The 18,894-nt window shown below is 56.3% G+C and overlaps 5 protein-coding genes across 5 annotated transcripts; 2 read left to right on the forward strand and 3 right to left on the reverse strand.

Moving 5' to 3' along the window:
* Window positions 1-35: 35 nt before the first annotated feature.
* On the forward strand, window positions 36-1,078 carry pis1 (phosphatidylinositol synthase 1 (CDP-alcohol phosphatidyltransferase1); the record flags this gene model as incomplete). Its single annotated transcript, XM_066776558.1, has 3 exons — window positions 36-150; window positions 247-623; window positions 710-1,078. 3 exons carry the CDS (start codon window positions 36-38, stop codon window positions 1,076-1,078), a joined length of 861 nt encoding a protein of 286 aa, XP_066632400.1.
* A 4,960-nt stretch (window positions 1,079-6,038) lies between these two features.
* SLS55_005108 (uncharacterized protein) lies at window positions 6,039-7,840 on the forward strand (the record flags this gene model as incomplete). The annotated part of the gene is made up of 3 exons (XM_066776559.1): window positions 6,039-6,042; window positions 6,140-6,147; window positions 6,269-7,840. 3 exons carry the CDS (start codon window positions 6,039-6,041, stop codon window positions 7,838-7,840), a joined length of 1,584 nt encoding a protein of 527 aa, XP_066632401.1.
* Window positions 7,841-9,104: 1,264 nt separating this feature from the next.
* Window positions 9,105-9,762, reverse strand: SLS55_005109 (uncharacterized protein; the record flags this gene model as incomplete). The annotated part of the gene is made up of 3 exons (XM_066776560.1): window positions 9,105-9,344; window positions 9,396-9,547; window positions 9,600-9,762. The coding sequence occupies 3 exons, from the start codon at window positions 9,760-9,762 to the stop codon at window positions 9,105-9,107; spliced, it is 555 nt and encodes a 184-aa protein (XP_066632402.1).
* A 1,410-nt stretch (window positions 9,763-11,172) lies between these two features.
* On the reverse strand, window positions 11,173-12,435 carry SLS55_005110 (uncharacterized protein; the record flags this gene model as incomplete). Its single annotated transcript, XM_066776561.1, has 4 exons — window positions 11,173-11,819; window positions 11,906-12,019; window positions 12,081-12,197; window positions 12,252-12,435. 4 exons carry the CDS (start codon window positions 12,433-12,435, stop codon window positions 11,173-11,175), a joined length of 1,062 nt encoding a protein of 353 aa, XP_066632403.1.
* A 1,187-nt stretch (window positions 12,436-13,622) lies between these two features.
* SLS55_005111 (uncharacterized protein) lies at window positions 13,623-16,115 on the reverse strand (the record flags this gene model as incomplete). The annotated part of the gene is made up of 3 exons (XM_066776562.1): window positions 13,623-15,255; window positions 15,313-15,958; window positions 16,013-16,115. 3 exons carry the CDS (start codon window positions 16,113-16,115, stop codon window positions 13,623-13,625), a joined length of 2,382 nt encoding a protein of 793 aa, XP_066632404.1.
* Between the last annotated feature and the right edge of the window lie 2,779 nt (window positions 16,116-18,894).

The following is an 18,894-nucleotide window of genomic DNA, read 5'->3' on the forward strand; positions in this document are numbered from 1 at the left end:
TCGCTGCCCCGCGCTCGCGCGACACCACGCACACAATGTCCTCGACAGAGACGCCGCTCGCCAACGGCAACGGCAGGCTGAAGTCTGATGCCGCCGCCAGCAAGCCGGAAGAAGTGGAAAACATCTTCATGTTCATCCCCAACCAAATTGGTAAGCTCTTTGCAATCCCCCGCCGCCCCGCTCCGCCGACGTTGGGAGGGAAGAAAAGGAAGGATTGCGTTTGCTGACGGAAACGACAATCAACAGGCTACTCCCGCATCGTCCTCGCCGTCGCGTCTCTCTACTACATGCCGCTGCACCCGCGGACGTGCTCGCTGCTGTACAGCGTGTCGTGCCTGCTGGACGCGCTGGACGGGCTGGCGGCGCGCCGCTTCAACCAGTCGACCAAGTTCGGCGCGGTGCTGGACATGGTGACGGACCGGTGCACGACGGCGTGCCTGCTGGTGTTCCTGGCGTCGGCCTTCCCGCGCTGGTCCATCGTCTTCCAAGGGCTCATCAGCCTCGACCTGGCCAGCCACTACATGCACATGTACGCGACGCTGAGCATGGGCGGCGCGGGCCAGAGCCACAAGAAGATGGACGAGAGCAAGGGCTGGATCATGAAGATGTATTACTCGAACAACGTGAGTTTTTTGGTCCCCCCCTTTACGGAAGGCGAGAAGATTGCGGCAGGCAGGCAGGCTGACGAAACGATTGTGAAACTTTGTAGATTGTGCTGTTCACCTTCTGCGCGCTGAACGAGCTCTTCTTCATCGCGCTGTACCTGCTCTCGTTCTCGTCGCCGCTGCTCACGCCGTCGCTGCTGCAGCCCGAGCCGTCGAGCCTCACGCCCGGCTCGCCCGCGGCGCCCAAGCCGTCGGTCCTGTTCACCAGCCCGTGGTCCGCCGGCGCCATGGAGATGGCGCGCGCCAACAAGATGGACAGCACCGTCCCGTGGGTCCTCGCCGCCATCTCGTTCCCCGTCATGTTCGGCAAGCAGATCATCAACGTCATCCAGCTGGTCAAGGCTAGCCAGTGGCTCGCCGAGGGCGATGTGGCCGAGAGGAGGAGGTTGGGCTTGCCTAAGAAGACGAACTAGAGGAGGAGGATATAAAGAGCTTTTTGGAAGGTTCTCGCAGAGATTGTTTCCAATTGCTCTCTTCTGTCGTCGAGGCCACTGAACCCACGCTTGGGCTCTGGGAAGCGATACAGCACCCTCCGTCGAGTATCCGCAAGATGGCCGAAATTCAGTGCATGCACGTTGGGCGTGCTGCGCTCCTTTGAGCGTTCTCATCCATGTTATGGATGTCAATCTGCAGCGACTCAATGCTGTTCATCTGGAGTTTACGGGGCTCTTCATCCGTCTGCTTTGGTGCGGGGATCCTCTATTCTTTCTTCCCTTTTTTTCCCCCCCATCTCCCCCGCCGGGCTTTTCCCGAACCTTCTCTTCTTCTTTCGACAACGTCAAAAATTCACCATCAATCTCAAACTTACACATACGGGGCCACTACTACAATATTGGGTTAGGGAAGGGGGTTTTTGCATGGCATGGCGGTGCGACGGACGGACGGACGGACGGACGGCTGGCTGGCTGACTTTGACTGACTGGCTCGACATTCATCAAATTTTACACGGGTGTTTTTGTGTGTTTTTTTCCTCCGTGACAAAAGGGCGCATACGGTTGTTTGTTTTTTTCGTATTGGTTCCTTGCGTCCGTCATGACGTCGATTGGGACTGTCTTTGTATCTTTGCCTCTTTTCTGTTTTCTTGTTCCTTTTTTTTTTTCCCTCCCTTTTCACTTGTCGTTGTGTGGTCGATAATGTGTTGCGACTGTGTTGTTTTGCAGCTACGATGCAGGTTCCTTGGTGGGTTTGTGTGGGTGTATGTCATGCTGTGTTGTTGTTGCTGTTGTTGATAATTCGCGGGCGCTGTAGGCATCAAAGTAAAGCTCGGGCTCTCTCCCCAAATAGGTCACCTGTGATTGGGTTACCCATACATACTTGGCATGCTTAGGCAACCGTCGGCTGGGGATGTGTAATCATGAGCTCGGGTTACACAGAGTGGGGTTGAGTCTTGGATGTCAGCCTCATTGAGCTGTCAGCTTCATCGAGCGAGCTGAAAGGTTACCCTTCTCTTGCGCACTGCACGATCTTCGTCGCGAATTGTCGAGGCTCTCAAGATGAGGCTGAACGCTGTTTTGCATCTCTTTGTGGGGTTCTGGGGGCCTCTGTGTCCCAAGGGTCCCCTTCTCACTTCCGAATCGCCATTCCCATCTTGCATGGATCCCGAGTTCCCCGATGCCATGGAGACAAACCCGTCTCACTCACCTTTACGATGTCGCGACCCCAGCTGCGCCTGCCTCAAGATATCCCAGGTACGCTTGGGAGGACAACGGATCTCTCAGTTCTTCCAAATGCCTGTGCTATCTGCGTCCGAGTTCTTGGAGTCCTTTTACACGCCATGCCGCAACTGCCTAGGCGAAGATGCCGCCATGGATCTCTGTGAGCGCTGTCAAATCCTTCGGCCAACGCACCTGCTGTGTCTTATGAATCAGCGACGCTTCAAGGGGTTGACTATTGAGATCGGGCTTCTCGAAGAGATCAGGAGTCGATCGGATTGTGCGTTCTGCCGAGTGGTGTCTCAGGCAGCCGAAATTAGGAAGATTTCGAGACGGAAGGAATGGAAACCCGGACTGTATGTTCTACTATCTTGTAGGCCATGCAGCTATGATCACCACGAGGATGGAGACATTCCCGACGAGGATTCCTACGAAGATGGAATCCTTTCTGACGAAGTTCTCCACGAGAATTGCAACCATCATTTCGAAATTCGGCTTGTCGAATTCTACAACGATAGTGATACAGGATTAGAGTCTGAACAGTCAACGGAGAAGAGCCTTACAACCAGAAATATGGCATTAGAATGCATGATCGGCTTTCTTAGACGCAGGAGATGTTCAGTGCTCGAGGAAGACCAAGACCAAGCTTCGGCATTGAGCTACGGAGTGCACCAGCGAGAGACGCTTGTAGGGAAATATGTGGACTGGGTAAAGTTGCGAAAGTGGCTCGAAGAGTGCCGGACTTCGGTATCCTCGAGCGATGAGCATGGAATATTCCGGGACATTCGAACACAACCCCTACCCCCGGACTTCATGCTCATGGACCTTGATTTGGGGTGCCTTGTCTGGCCAGCCACGAAGCCTGTTCCGCAGTATGTTGCGTTGAGCTATGTCTGGGGAGCCCCGGCTCCTGGACAACTTGAGACCACAACGGATACACTTAGCGACTTGACGAAGCCCGGAAGAATTTCGATGATCCGAACACCCAAGACTATCTCAGACAGTATTATGACGGCAAGGAACCTGGGATACAGATATCTTTGGGTTGATCGGTTTTGTATTGTTCAGGATTCCAAAAGCCACAAGAAAACGCAGATCGATGCCATGGGGACGATCTACGCATTGGCGAGTTTGACCATATGTGTCGTCGATAGCGAAAACTCCGAGTCCGGTATACATGGAGTCAATGATTTTCAACGCACGCTAACACCTACTCGAGAATACGTCGGTGGCGTATACATGGCAGCTTTGTTGCCTGACCCAACAAGAAACGACTTTGACCCTCATGGCTGGTGGAGCAGAGCATGGACTTACCAGGAGTGCCACCTATCACGAATCAGGCTTTATCTGACACAATTCCAAGCTTGCCTGGAGACTCCACTTGGTTCCTGGTACGAGGGCTGGACCGCCAACAGGCTACACAAGGATGGAATCCATCCCCTGAGAGACCAAGGACAGCGAGTGCTCAGTAACAATCCTTCTAGTGTCATACGCAGCTACCAACTTGCTGTAAAAGACTACAATGTACGATATCTGACGTACCAGTCCGACGTCTTCAACGCATTTCAGGGTGTGTTCAACGCCCTGTATCCGTGTGCGGGCCCATTTCTCTACGGATACCCAGAGGTCGATTTCGATGAAGTAATCCTATGGGATATGATTATTCGGAGAGAATCAGACATTCGCGTTTCCGAAGACGGAGCTACATATCCTACATGGTCGTGGGCTTCAGCGAGGGGGTTGACTCTCTGGCCACTTCGTTCGTATGGAGCAGTAGCAAGATGGAAGTATTGGGATAGTGCATCAAGAAGCCTGAAGCGTATTCGTGCAAGTGGAAGCCCCCTGTCATTGGGAGGTTGGGAGTATTTTCCACACCGTCGTATGGTTATGACGATGGCATGGCAATATGGGTGCATCGAAGCTACGCTTCCGCAGGACTTATCGGGAACCACGCCATCCCAACTGGAGCTTGGAGTCAGATGGCCAAGTTACTCGGAGTTTTGGCAGGACGCTTTGGGAAGTGACGACCAATGGCCACCAGACACTGGTCTCACCACGGACCCGATAACCGATCTTCAAGCAAAGCCCGGCCGCTTGCTTCTAAGAACACAAGTCGTTAAACTGTGTTGTGCTCACCTTCATGTTGAACCGGTTAACTTTAGCGCCTATCTTGCGAACCACCGCGGAGATATCATTGGCATGTCCCATGTACCATGGATCTCTACGAATCCGCGAATGTGTCTTGACTATGCGGCGTGGACTCGTGCAATCACGTCGCCGGAATCCGTCAACGTCGTTGCTCTCTCCATTGGACAGCTGGAATGGTACATCCTCAGAAGCATGGAGATCGGAGAAAGCTACGGCACTACATCTCTAGGTTCCGCTACGAGCAAGGAGCCAGCAGTCTTTCGATCTTCACGCACAGAATCCTCGGAGAGCCTTGATGAGAATGAAGACGAATGGGCGAGATGTCGCAATACGGAAATGACTTTTGCCTCCGGGGAAGGCTGGATACTTCCACCACCGGCAGTGAATGTGATGATGATTGGTTGGAATGGAAACGTTGCGTATCGCATGGGGATTGGACAGGTGCCGCTGACACAGTGGATCAAGCTCGAGCCGGAATTCAAGACTCTGGTGCTGGAGTAGAGCAAAATCGTGCCTTTCCTTCACGTAGCTGGATTTTTTTCCTATGGTATTTTTCTCTCGTGCTTACTTAGGATGCGCTTGATTTTCTACTGTACACTTGACGAAAATGCGAGAAGAACTGATTTCGGGTGGACTTGACGTAAACGAATCATTGGTGAGGAATATTTGCTGTCTTTAATCAAATGATCTCACGCCTTTCTCTCTTTCTTGTGTCGGAGTATACCGGAGAGGCCAGTGTGAGAGCGCGGTTTATTTCCAGTTTTTCGCATACCTGGATCATGAGGGTGGGATGGTTGTTCATCCATCCCTCAAGAAGTAGATGTGACGTTGTGGCTGTGGCTGGGCACGCTAAGGTGGGGGGAATTAGGTTGACGATCAATCTCCGTTGGGCGCCGTCACCGTCTTTTCCATCACCAACCAACGTCCATCTCTAATTTCCATCTACCATCGGACCAAGGACCGTTATCATCTTCATATATCCGTTGTCTCGCGCATCCATTAGGCAGCAGCTCAACGACGGGAAGCGATTGGTCGGACGGCGCACGCGAGCGAGGGATAAGCGAGACGCAGGATGATGTCGTGAGGCCTGCAGCTTACAGGGTATTTGTTTGATGTTTGATACCGGTCCGGCTCTCATCCAGTAAAAGTGGGGTCTATTTGGAGCGGGGAATTGTTTTGTTGTTGCCTTGAACAGCGGATTGAGTCGAATCCAACGAACAGTGATTCTTTGGCTACTTGGTTGATATTCTCGAGGGATATCCCTAGAGCGTTTCTGCCTTGCTTCCTAAGCACTCATCGCTCCTCTCTCTCCATCTCGCTATTCCTTCAAGATGCGTTCGTCACTCGTCTTCTCTTCCCTCCCATTACTAGGCCACTGCCTTGCGCCACCATCCTTTGACAGGCCATCGTCACACACATCAGCAGCACGGCTGTTCGGGCCGCACCAGCACCAACAATCACAACAGCAATACCAACAACAGCAAGAGCCTGTCTTCGAGACCGATGGCCAACGAGCTGGTGACTACGAACGAGTCGATCAGGAGGCCGATGGTGGAGATGATGGCTGGGACGAATGGGTGAAGGAGAAGTACGTCGTCAGGGATCCGTTTGATGAGGAGTTCGACCGGATGGTGGAGGAGACGCTAGAGCATTGGCACGTGCCGGGTCTCTCAGTGGCTGTGGTGCATGGGGACACTACATTTGCGAAGGTAATCCTTATCCCCTTTAAATGATACTTCTGCATCCAAGTACACTTGGGACAAGGCGGTTGAGACGGGCAGAACTAATACCAGACAAACACAGGGCTACGGAAAAGCCATCCTCCCCGACGTCGACGCCACGCCCGACACACTCTACTACGTCGGCTCAACCACAAAGTCCTTCACGGCCGCCGCAATCCTCATCCTAATCGAAGAAAGCCAGCACCAAAGCGGCACGACCAGCAGCGCCAACCTCCCGCCCGACCTCTCCCTCACCACGCCCGTCTCCAGCCTCATCCGCGCCGACTTCGTGCTGCCCTCGGCCCACACGACCCGCACCGCCACGCTCGAAGACCTCCTCACCCACCGCACGGGCATGCCGCGCCACGACCTCTCCTACGCCGCCTCCCCCAACACCACCCTCGCCGCCCACGTCCGCAACCTGCGCCACCTGCCCCTCACCGCCGCCCCGCGCACCACGTGGCAGTACTGCAACATGATGTACACGGCCCTCGCGCACGTCCTCGAAACCCTCACATCCACCACCTGGGCCGAGTACGTCGCCGCGCGCATCTGGACCCCCCTCGGCATGACCGCCGGCACCTTCGCGTCGCTCGCAGACGCCAAACAGCACGCATCCGACCGGCTGTCAGCGCCGTACTTCTGGGACAACGCGACGGGGGCCTTCGTGCGCGAGCCGTACGTCCCCGACGCCTCCGCCCTCGTCGGCGCGGGGAACGTGCTGAGCTGCGTGAGCGACTACGCGCGCTACCTGCGCGCCCTGCTCAAGCGCCGTCCGAACTTCTTCCCGGGGCCGGGCGGGTTCAGGGAACTGCGGCGCGCGGCGCGGAGCGTGGTGTCGGATCCGGCGGACGCGGGCGAGGAGGAGGCGCGCGGCGGCCGGAATGCGCCGTGGACGGGCCCGGAGCTGTATGGGTTGGGGTGGATGCTGGTGACGTATCGACGGGAGGGGTTGCGGGTGTATCGGCATGGTGGCGCGGTGACCGGGTATGCGGCGGAGATGGCGTATGTGCCGCAGGCGGGGTGGGGGGTCGCGGTCATGGCGAATACGGAGGTCAGGGGCGGGTGGGCGGCGGAGAGGGTGGTGGTGGCGCTTGTGGAGGGGTTGGCGGGGACGCCGGTGGGGGAGAGGTGGGATGCGGTGGGGGTCGTGGATGGGAGGGTGAAGGAGGGGAGGGAGAGGAGGGGGAGGGCGAGGGAGGTGGTGTTTCCCGAGGCGCCGGGGCGAGGGGGGGAGGGGTGGTTGGGGTTGAGGTTGCCGTTGGAGACGTATGCGGGCGTGTTTGAGCATGAGGGGTATGGGAGGGTGAGGTTTGTTGTCGAGGACGGCCATGGCGCGAGTCCGTTTGAGAAGGAGAGCGGGGGATACGGGGCCGAGGGGGCGCATGATGGGCTGAGGCATAGGCATCTCCACGCGGACATCATGGACAAGCTCTGGTCTTATCAGATGTGCTTGGAACACGTCTCGGGTGAGTACTTCATGGCCTGGCTGGGCGCTACCAAGGAGTTTCCCAATGCGCTGTTCGACGATGACATGCCGCTCAAGGCTCGCTTCGACGTCGGCGTCAGTGGGAAGGTTGAGCGGCTGCATTTGGCCATGGAGCCGAAGATGGGGGAGGACATGATTGTTTTCAAGAGAGTCGATGATGAGTGAGGATGCTGTTCAGAAACTCGTTCCCTTTTCGAAATCCCACCCGAGGTCGCAGTCAGTTAACTCTCCCTACCATCTAAGCAAACGTAGAATGTCCCACTTTTAAGCTACAAGCTTGAGCTCTCCAAGCATTCATACCACCTCGCCCAGCCATCCGATCACGGCCCGCCCCATCAATCAAGCCGTGTAAACAAAGTGCGGGCTCCGATCACCCAGCTCCTCAATCTGCTCCGGCGTCAAACCCGCAAGCTTCCAGTCCTCCTTCCCAGCCGCCCTCCGCCTATTGACGCGCGAAAAGTGCCACGACAGACAGCAAATGATCGCAACCGCCACAAGCGCCAAGCTCAGCGTGACCGAATGCCCACGCCGGTAACGTGGGCCTTCGGATTTGGGATATATCTAAGAAGAAATCAGCCCCTGCACATCCAACCCATCCGTTCTTCCAGCAACCGAGACGGGGGAAGGGTGACAAAAGGAAAGAAGCACTCACATAGCTCATCATAACGCCCCCGGTATTCACCCCCATCATCTGCACCGCTAACCCCACCGCCCTCTCCCCGTACCTCCCCACATTCCCCGCCTGCCACGCCACACACAGCGTCGCCACGGCCCCCATCCCCACCGGCACCACGACACACCCAGCATACCCCGCCGCCGCCGAGGACCCTCCTCCCCCCGTCGCAATCAACACCACGTACCCCGCGCACGCCACCAACCCGCTCCCCGCGGCGACGACGCCCCTCCGCTGCAGCCTGTCGGACCCGTACGCCAGCAGCAGACACGCCGCCACGCCCGCGCCGTAGCACGGGATCGTCATTGCTTGTATATGTGGCGTCGACCACGACGGATAGAGCCCGTGGAGCAGCGTGGGCAGGAAGATGCTGTAGCCGTAGTTGACGGTTGCGCTGCAGAAGCCGATTGCTGCGAAGGCCCAGGTGTGGGGGGAGGAGAGGGCGGTGGAGATGTCGGTGGCGCGGGGGGAGGGGTCGGGGTCGGTGGGGGTGGTGGGGGTGTTAAGGGTGTTGTGGGAGGAGTGGCCGTTGCTGCGGTGTTGGCGGGTGAGGAGGAGGGTTTTTTCGGCGGGGGTGAGGTAGGAGGCGCTGGTGGGGCTGTCGGCCATCATGAAGTAGGCGAGGATGGCGAGGAGGCTGGTCGGGATGCCTTCGAGGATCATGATCCAGCGCCAGCCGCGGTAGCCGAGGTAGCCGTCCATGTGGCTGGTGGTGGGGGCGTCAGTTAAGTGTGGTATTTGGGTTGGGGGGGTTTCTTACCCGATGGCGTAGGCGAGTAAGCCTCCGAATGCTCCGGCGATGTAGGGGCTGATCATGAAGAGTGCTACTCGCATGGCCATCTCCTTCTTCGTGTAAAAGCTTGTCAGGTATAGCTGGATCCCGGGGACGAAGCCACCCTCGAAGAGCCCCAGGAGGAGGCGGAGGGCTACGAGGTCTTGGAACTTCTGGGCTAGGCCGGTGCATGTTGCGATGACGCCCCATGTGAAGGTGATGAACTGAAGTAGGCGTTAGTGCTGATGACGCACTGGATATCGGCTTTTGCTTACGGGGATCCATCGAGAGGCTCCAACACGCTTGATGATCAGGTTCGACGGTATCTCGACGATGACGTAGGTGACGAAGAAGACGGACAGCGCGATGGAGAATTGCATGCTGCTGAGATTTAGGTCTTCCTCCAGGCCGTACAGTCGCCCATTGCCTCGCGTACGTTAGGAGTTGGACGTGATTACGCAAGATGCGCCTTCACTCACCGATGTTGATGCGGTCGAGGAAGCTGAAGACGTAGAGAGGTGCAACGATCGGAAGTATGTGCCAGTCCAGCTTCCGTAGTAGCTTCTTCTCCGCCTCGTAGTCAATGTCCAGTGACTCCAGCCGTGAGTCGGATGTTTCGGAGACTTGGATCTTCGCTTCCATTGTAGGCAGGCTTGGTACTTCCATGGCATTGGAGGGTCTTAGGATACAGAGATGTGGAGGACCTTCAGTGGGATGTACGAATATGCCAACCGCTTGAACGGCTTTTATTTATGTTATCCCCACATTGGAAGGCAGACAGAACTGTCTTGCGTCCGTCTTTACTCTCCCTTCTTTTTCGATCGCGTACTGCGGGGGTGGGCGCAAGCTCTCTGGGAAGCTTGAGACCACACACTTCAAGACCAATGGGTGTGGCGGAATCTTGTCAAACGTGTCCCTTGGAGGCCTTATCCGGGAAACAGCCAGGTTTCTCCTGGTCCAATGCTTGAAAGAGCCACATACTGTGGGAACGTAAGACAACGATGCGAAAATTAGGATGGCGTCGGAAGTTAAGACTGCAGTACTGCCCGAATCCATGTGGGCTACTTGTCGACATCTTTGCCGATGAACTTTGATCAACTGCCGTAGCGGGGATTATCATACTCAGGGAACATGTCTATTGAGCCTTGAATTGGAAATTGCAGCAGTGTTAGACTAAGATCAGTGGTGCAATTAGGGCTCAGCTCAAGAGCACTCACGATCAAATTTATAGATAGCCAGTAGTGTGGAGTTGAGGTAGGGAAGTGTGGTGAAGAATGTGGTACGCAGCAAGCCCCGCAGCCCTCCGCAGGGATCGACGCGGTCCGAACCAGGGCTTGGGCTGGCCGATCGGGCAAGTGGCGTAAACCTTGTTTTTCCGTTGGTGCCATCGACATTTTGAAGCTGCAACGTCTTCCTCTTGTCTGTTCCTGTTGCGCGCTTGTGCGACAAAAGGCTGAACCGTAGCTGCCGGTTTGAACTGCCTCTCAGGCTTCTGGTTCCATTCGAAACGCTTCACCGAGGCCATCCAGCGTCTCGGGACGCCAGCTAGCATGCCTGGCCGTACGATAAGGCGAAACCTCCAATGAAACCGCTATCTTTCGACTTCGGAGAGCAACGGCACGATACACTCAGCCAAACCTGCGCCGTCCCATGTCATTGAGCGATATCCCAGCGCCTCACTCTGGTCGGATAGGTCTGAGTCATTTCGCATTCTCCAGGGAGAAGCCTGGTATTACTCGGTCCGCATATCTCCGCCTACTGCCGCTTTCTTCCAATCCATGTATCAACCGGCTTGACTTGCAACAACAATCTCAAAGACTTGAGGAAGGTACTTTTTCATGAAACTACAGTGCTGATTTCTTAAGGTACGGAAGAAAGCTATAGCACTATTCATATTAGGGATAACGTTTAGCATGTCGATTCATAAAGAAGAAAGGCAAGATATCCCATATATTTACGCCGTTCACACCTTGGCCCCGCGTGCCCGCAACCACCACCATTACCAGAACCACCTGATCCCCTTTCTCCCATGCTGATCTGCAAGCGTCTTCCTCACGCACCATCGTACGCAACCACCCCCGCAAACGGCAGCTCCTCCTCAAACAGCTCAAACCTCACCATCGCATCCTCCCGCTCCATCATTGCCTCCATATCCGCCGCACGCACCCTCCTGCCGATCACCGGCTGTTCCTCCTCCTCCTCTTCTTCCCCCTCCTCTCGTCCTTCCGCGAACGACCCTTGCTCTTCCGCGGCCGTCGTCAGTGCCGCCGGAGACGGTGACTGTGACTGCGGCGGCGGCGGTGGTGGAATCGTTCCCCGGCCCTTCACTTTATCATCAAGCCCGGCCACGGACGACGTCATCGCCGCGACGGCAAAGTACGCCCCGCGCAGCTGCGTGAGGCGGAACCCCTGCTTAACCAGCGTACTGCCCAGCTCGGCATCCAGCCAGACGGCGTAGAGCGAGGCGGCCCAGACGGCGTGCAGGATGAGCACCGCCGACGTGAGCATGGCGGAGAAGCCCCACTGGTAGCCGGCCCGGCTGCCGCGTTGCGTCGTCTTGGGCAGACAGCGGCTGTTGGACGCGAGGGTGTCGTCGTCATAGGCCGTGTTGTTGAAGCAGAGAGAGGACACCTCTTTATCCCAGATGTCAATGTACGTGTAGTTCATGCCGTCAATCGTCATGTTGACCACATCGCTGCCTGTTGAGGCGGCGCCATTGGAATTAGCAGACTGAGGATATTGATAAGAGCATAGATTGAGGACGTGTGGGAGGGTTTGCCCGTACAGTTGTATTTGATATTGTCAGGATTCCATTGTTGACGAAGCACGTTGTTCTGGTCGGCCATCTCACGCAACGACCAGGAAACCCCGTCGTACGTTTCGTTGCCGAAAAAAGTACCTGGTATCCTTGTGAGCAATTAAGGTTCCTTGTCCACTACAGAGTTGACGGCGACGCTTACAGTTCGAGGACTTGGCAATGGCCGAGAGCGTAGAAATACCGAGAGGGTCAGTAATCTTGCCTGTTTCGACGTTTTTGTCGGTCTCGTTCCAATAATGAGTAATGCAGGTGCTGTTACCTATACTCTTTGTGTCAATAGCAATAGCATGTTGCTACAATCAAAAAAGCTTACATGTCAATAATTTCGACTGGGATTTGAGGTCGAATGCGTCCAGGATGTCAGGAGGAAAACACGGGCTATCCTTTCCGGACGGCAATTTGTAGTAGTATCCGAAAGTAAACTTCTCCCAAGGGATCAACTGCGAAGTCTCGGGAATCTCGATGAAGGACGCCGTTATGGGAACGTATCCGGTCATGGTGGAAAACAGAGTAGGGATGGCTAGCACATGGGCCAGAGCCACCGCGCTGTAGGCAAACAGCCACATGGTTCGCCTCCGACCGTAGCGGGGAAGGTCCCTTAGAATGTATATGATAGTCCAGGTTGATGCGCCGTTGAGTGTTAGACTGGTAAAGGTCCGGTAAGGTATCGGCGACGCCTCGAGGGCCCTGAGCAGGGCATTGGACAAGACAACGTAGCTAATAAAGCCAAACAGGAACTGCAGTCCCCGACCGATGATCAGGTCCCATACCGTATCCAAGAATTTCGCCAACCAGAAGGGGAAATTCCCTGAAGTACGATCGATAGTGAACAAGCCTTCTACTCCGGGATCATACCTTGCGGGAGGAACGGCCACAAAAATCGTGGAGAGAAAAGCTTTTTCACAGTGGTCGACTTCAAATTTGAACGGTTCTTTCACAATACTAAAGTAAACAATACCCGGCAGGAGTCCGAAAACAAGCAACGCGAGGACTGCACCTGCGTGGCGTCGTAAGGTTCGACCTTGGGCTTTCGACAACTGTTTCAGGATGCCGCCGAAAGCAGTAGGTGCTGATCTCGGACCATGTTGCGGCGCTCGAAGCAAACTCGTATCGGTGGCGTGTGCCAGCTCGCGAAGCTCAACGCGCTCGTACATGGCGTTGTATTCTGGAAACGGCGCCGCGTCAGCGCGGAAGGGAGGGGAAGAGAAGTGTAAGGGATGAGAAGGCTGAACGTAGACAAGATAAAGACTTTCAGGTACCACAAGGCTGTGTAGTGCAACACAGGGATAGTAAGCACAGCGTTCGAGTGACGGAGGGCGCCGTAATCGGTACTACACGCGCTACCTTATGATTGGTTTTTCTTGTGAGAAGTGCTACCCCTCACTGATTCGCTCTGGCATGACAGTGGTGTACAAATGGCTGCGTGCTTACTATCTATTATTGGCAGCCTGCCTCCAGCCTGGTATAATCTGAGAATATCTTTTTTAGCATAGCATACATAACAAAGGAGGTAGTACATTAAGACTGGCTTCATCCATATGAGGTATTGGCAACATATCTACCGTCCAAAAAACATATACACGTAGAAAGCAAAGACTATAAACACAAAGTCCCTCCCGACCTCCCCAACAGGAACCACCCACCCCCTTTTTTTCAAAAAAAAAAAATTCTCTCCCCACCCAACCTAAACAGTCAACACCGCCTTACTCTTAAAATCGCGACTGCTCGCGCCCACCCAGAACGTGTACTCGCCGCTCGCGACCGCCCAGTTCTGCGCCTCGACGTCCCAGTAGCTCAGATCCCTCCTTCTCAGCTCGAACTTGACGGACTTCTTCTCGCCCTTGGCCAGGTGCACCTTCTCGAACCCACGCAGCTGCCGGACGGGCTGGCCCGCGGCATCGGGGAAACCGACGTACAGCTGGACGGCCTCAGCGCCATCGCGGGCGCCCGAGTTGGAGACCTCGGTCTCGGCGGTAGCGACGACGTCCCAGAGGTCCTCGCGGCCGCCGACGGCGCGCTGGCCCTGGGAGAACTTGCGGTCGAGGCCGGCGTTGGGGGCCTTGGCGACGGTCAGGTCGGCGGCGTACTGGAAGGTGGTGTAGGACAGGCCGAAGCCGAACTCGTAGCGGGGGGTGACGTTGTAGGCGTCGAAGTACTTGTAGTCGATGTAGTTGCCCTCGGCGAAGTCGCAGACGAGGTCGGTGCACAGCGGGGTGTTGTAGTCGGACTCGTTGCGGGCGAGCGTGTACGTCAGCTTGCCGCTGGGGTTGACGTCGCCGTACAGGACGTCGACGATGGCGCGGCCCGACTCCTGGCCCAGCATGCCGCCGTAGACGACGGCCGTGACGTTGTCGTTGTCGATCCACGCGTCGACGAGGCGCGCGGCGATGGCGTTGATGACGACGATGGTGTTGTTGCACGAGGACGCGACGGATGTCACCATGGCGTCCTGGTCGGCGTTGGTCAGCTCGCCGCGGTCCGCGCCCTCGCCCGAGTAGGCGTTGAGGAAGACGAGGCACACGTCCGTGTCGGCGGCGTAGCCGGCGTACGTGTGGGCGGCGCCCGTGCCGGACGAGTAGCCCGAGACGCCGCCGCCCATGCCGGAGCTGCTGGAGGCGTAGGCCGTGTCGTTCATGAGCCAGCGGAACATGGTGCCGTCCTCGAGGACCTTAGTGGTCAGGGCGTAGTGCGGGGTGATCAGGTAGGCGAACGAGCCGGTGCCGCTGCCGCCCAGGCTGGCCGCGTGGCCCTGGAAGACGTCGTCGGAGCCGGTGACGGAGAGCGGGTCGTTGGGCCCGGCGTTGGCGGCGCCGGCGTGGGCGCCGAAGATGGACATGGTCCTCGGCTTGTTCAGCGGCAGCGCGCCGTTGGTGTTCTTGAGGAGCACGAGCGACGAGGCGGCGATGTTGCGCGCGATCTTGCTGTGGTTCGCCCGCGGGTCGACGTAGTCCTCGAGCCCGGCAGTCGCGGGGTACGTGCCGTCCTGCTGGTTGAAATAGTACGAGGGCAAGACGTTGCGGACCGCCATGTCGGTTAGGCGCGCCTCGGTCAAGGACCCGTTGTTCAGGCCGGTGTTGATGGTCGAGTTGCTCCAGGTCGACGAACTGCCGTAGTCCATGCCAGCATTGGCTGATCCAAAGGCAGTCTTCTGACCACCGACGTCGCCAAACACGAAGCCAGGGAATCCGATTTCGGTCTTGAGCATGCCTCCGATGAGGTCCTGGTTCTCGCATGCGTAGGTCTCGTTCACCCGGTTCAGGGCACACATCACAGCGCCCAGACCGGCCTTGACACCATCATAGAAAGGCCACATGTATCTGTGATCACTCCGTCAGCATTTCCTGATCTGGTCTGAACACGCGGACCAAACTTACGTTTCGTGGAGGGTCTTGTCATCGACTTGAGCGGAGTAGGCAGTGCTCTCCGAGCTCGAGTCGCTGCCGCCCATGCCACCGCCCATACCACCATCGGACGAGGTGGAGTTGTCACCGCCGCTAGGCATGGTGGAGTTGGCACCGTCGCTGGGAGGGCTGCCGCCGCCACCGCCACCACCAGAGGACTGGGTGCGGTTGTTCTCCTGCTCGTTCAAGAGGAAGTGCTTGGCGCCGGAAATGACGCCAGCATCCCCGTAACCCTTGACGGAAAGACCAAAGGCGATACCGTTGAGGTAGGAGTCGGGACCGAAGGACTCGCCGTTGCGTCCACCCCAAGGAGAACGGCCCAGAGGCTGGCTGACAGGCCCGTTGGCAACGTTGATTCCCTTGGCGTAGAATTCGTCGCCCAGAGCCTTGTACATGGTGTACATCTGATCCTTGTCCCAGGTCATGGCAACGGCCGAGGAGAGGGGCCAAGTCGTGACATAGTAGTAGTCCAGAATGGAGTCACCAGAGTCTCTGAAGTAAAGAGCGGTAAAGTTGGAGACGTCAGAGCCAGTGATCAGCGAAATCTTCTCAGAAGTGCTGAGCCCGTCGACGAACGTCTTCGCACGATCGTAGGCATTTTGCCAGTCTCCGAGCTTGACTAGGTCGAATTAGTATCCAACAAGCTCTTGAGGGTTGGTGCCGCGAGACGTACTGGTACCGGAGGCAAGGTTCTGGCTGGTGAAGTTAGTGGAGTAGGCGTGAAGGCCCTGGACCAAGAGGGTCACTGCCGAGAGAATGGAAAGCGAAGAACGCATTTTGGGTTTGGTTGCGGGCTGCGAGCCTGCGGAAACGAGAGACGAGTGCTTGTCATTGTTAGTAGTAGCAGCTCAAACGTTATAAAGCAGAATTCCCCGGATTGTGGGACTTCAGGGTGTTACGCGTCCCAGGCATGGACCACAGCAGCAGTCGGCCCCAAGCGAACGATAGCAAGAGACTTGGACATTTTTACGCGGCCAAAGTGGCGCGAGACCGGCCAGCGGGAGGGCCCAGCGCGCATCTCACCTGGCCATCGGAACATGTTCGGCGGCTGGAGATGAGCTGAAACAGCGAAACAGGTGTTGAAACGGTACACAGGCGCACCCAGCGGCGAGTTCCATCAGTGTAAACTTCACGCAGTCGTCATCATCGAAGAAAAAGGCGCCAAACGACGACGGTAAATCCGCGGCCGCCCCCAACGACGAGGCTCCTTACAAGGCTGTAAACAAGGTTTCTTCATGCGCCATTTGAGGCTTGAGTCGTCGCATGGAACGATTGGGCTGAGCGAAGCCGGAGCTTATCAACACTGTGCCTATTCGGGCAACCGGCGTGCTGAAGTAGACGAGGCTTACGACGCAACGATCGGCATAGTCGTGATATGTAAATCCGCACAGGCAAGCCCGAGTTCGGCCGCGCTCAAGAGTGCCTGTTGCCGCATTGCGATAGAGGAGCGCAGCTATTAGGAGATGAGTAGGGGCTAAGGCACACGCGAGAGGGTCGATTCGCGGATGCAGTTGGCATATCAGGCTCATGCGGTAGTCGGACTCGTCAAGCTCTCCCGGCAGCTTGAATAAGCTTAGCTATTAAGCATTGGGGCGTCATAACGGACGCCGTTGCGGCGGCTCTGTCCGGGAATAAAGGCATGGCGTGTCAAAGCACGGATGCGGGTGCAAGGCGACGGCGCGGCATCGTCGGCTTAGGGCTAGTCATGACAGCAGTGGCGGGCGCGCGGTGGTGAGCGAAGTGTTTGGTGGTGGTGGAGTGGCTTGCGTGTCCCGGTCCTGCAAGGGGGAGAATCTTCCTCATCGCCACGCTAGGCCGACTCGGGTTAGGCTGCTACGCGTCCCTTCCATCAAACCAACTCACAAACAACCTTAAACCCCTTCTCCATCTCAGCCTCGCTGCTCCACCACTTCAGCGATTTCCAGCACGGCGGTCCTGGCCAGAGATGATCCCGTTAAGGCGGCATCTTCCATGCTGTATCCCAACACATTTGTTTCGCTCGTCGATGCGCGCACAATGTTCTTCGAATAAATCTTACGGCCGCTTGCTATACGCTCTTTGCGCTAGCAATTACTCTCTTCCTTAGCGCATTCTCGTGGTCTCCATATCTCTGTCGCCGCGGTTGATTCACCGGCCTACCGCCCTTGCGACCTGCGTCGCAGAGAAATCATGCATCCAGCACCCGACTTGCTATGCTATCGCAGATAATATTGGCCCAGGGAGATTCCAGCAAAACTGTGGCGCAGCCTAGACCCCATCTAGAGCAGACTAAGACATATGTTCGAGATCTCCAGATCATAGCGGGCCTCAAAGGACATGTTGTCGTTTAAGCAAACAACCAATCGCCGACAACTACTACCATACGTTTGCGTGTTTGCATGCCCAATGGTTAAGCCTGGTACTTGACCGTACTTGCACGGATATAGTAAGCTAGGTGTTTCAAGCAGTGATGATGCACACCTGCTGCATGTCTTTGAAGTGACTTCAAATGCCGACATACAAGCACAGCTTGTCGGTTTCGCTGCAAAGTGCGCGCAAAAGCACCGTGATACTGTCTAAGACTCATCCTGGTTTGTTACAAGGATTCAAGGCAATCTTTCATGATCTTCCTCGCATCTCCCGCTGAAGTGGAGTCACCCACGCGGAGCGTGCAGCTTGAACCCCACCGCGTATCCCAGCTCTAATTGGACTGGTTTCTGTTTCTGAATTGCTCGGTCCATCTTGGAGTTGCAATGTCAAGAATGTCTGATCCCATATCTGTGAATGCAAAGCAAGTGCAACTCAGGAGGATGCCTGAGAATTCCTGAAGCCCGAAATCCTTGTAGCCAATCGTTCCTTTCCACCTTGTCATTCACCACCAGGTTAGCTTCCAGAATATTCTTGGCATAGCCTCGTGCGCAGGGTGCTCCAGCCCTGTCCTGCCGCCGTCACGCTTCTTTCATCGAATATATTTCCGCGCCTGCGCCGGCTTCTTCCCTTCTCCACCCCAACTCAACATCACAAACCCAACGTCGCAAGCTCCGACAACCAGCCCACAGCGACCTGACCACCTTCCCACAGCTGTGAGTGATCCCAGCCCATGCACCTAACCCAGGCCGCTTTCTCACTGAATACCTCTGGATTAGCAAACAACTTCCCAGAACTGAACAATATGCGCTTCCAACCCTTGCTCTTCGCCGGAGCCTCTCTCCTCTTCGCCAACACCGCCACGGCCGGACCGATCGGATACGCCATTTGTCAAGGCGGCTGCGCTTCCGTCGTCATGGCCTGCTACGGCGCTGCTGGTTTCACTTGGGGCGCCACGCTTGGTGCCTCCGCTCCCGCATCGATCATTGCTTGCAATGCCGCTTATGGCACTTGCCAGGCTGCCTGCGCTGCGGTTCTTTTGGGTCCGACACCTTGATTTCGCAACTCACCCTTTCGAAACGACAACCAAGATGGAAAGGCGTGACATGCGCGACAAGAAGGATATGGAGAAAGACTAGGGGCAAAGCCAACGCCTTCAGGCCTACAGTCTTAGTCTATAACTTAATGAGCATAATATTAGACTTCAAT

The sequence above is a fragment of the Diplodia seriata genome (genome assembly GCF_021436955.1).
Source record: "Diplodia seriata strain FDS-637 chromosome Unknown scaffold_5, whole genome shotgun sequence".
NCBI lineage: Eukaryota > Fungi > Ascomycota > Dothideomycetes > Botryosphaeriales > Botryosphaeriaceae > Diplodia > Diplodia seriata.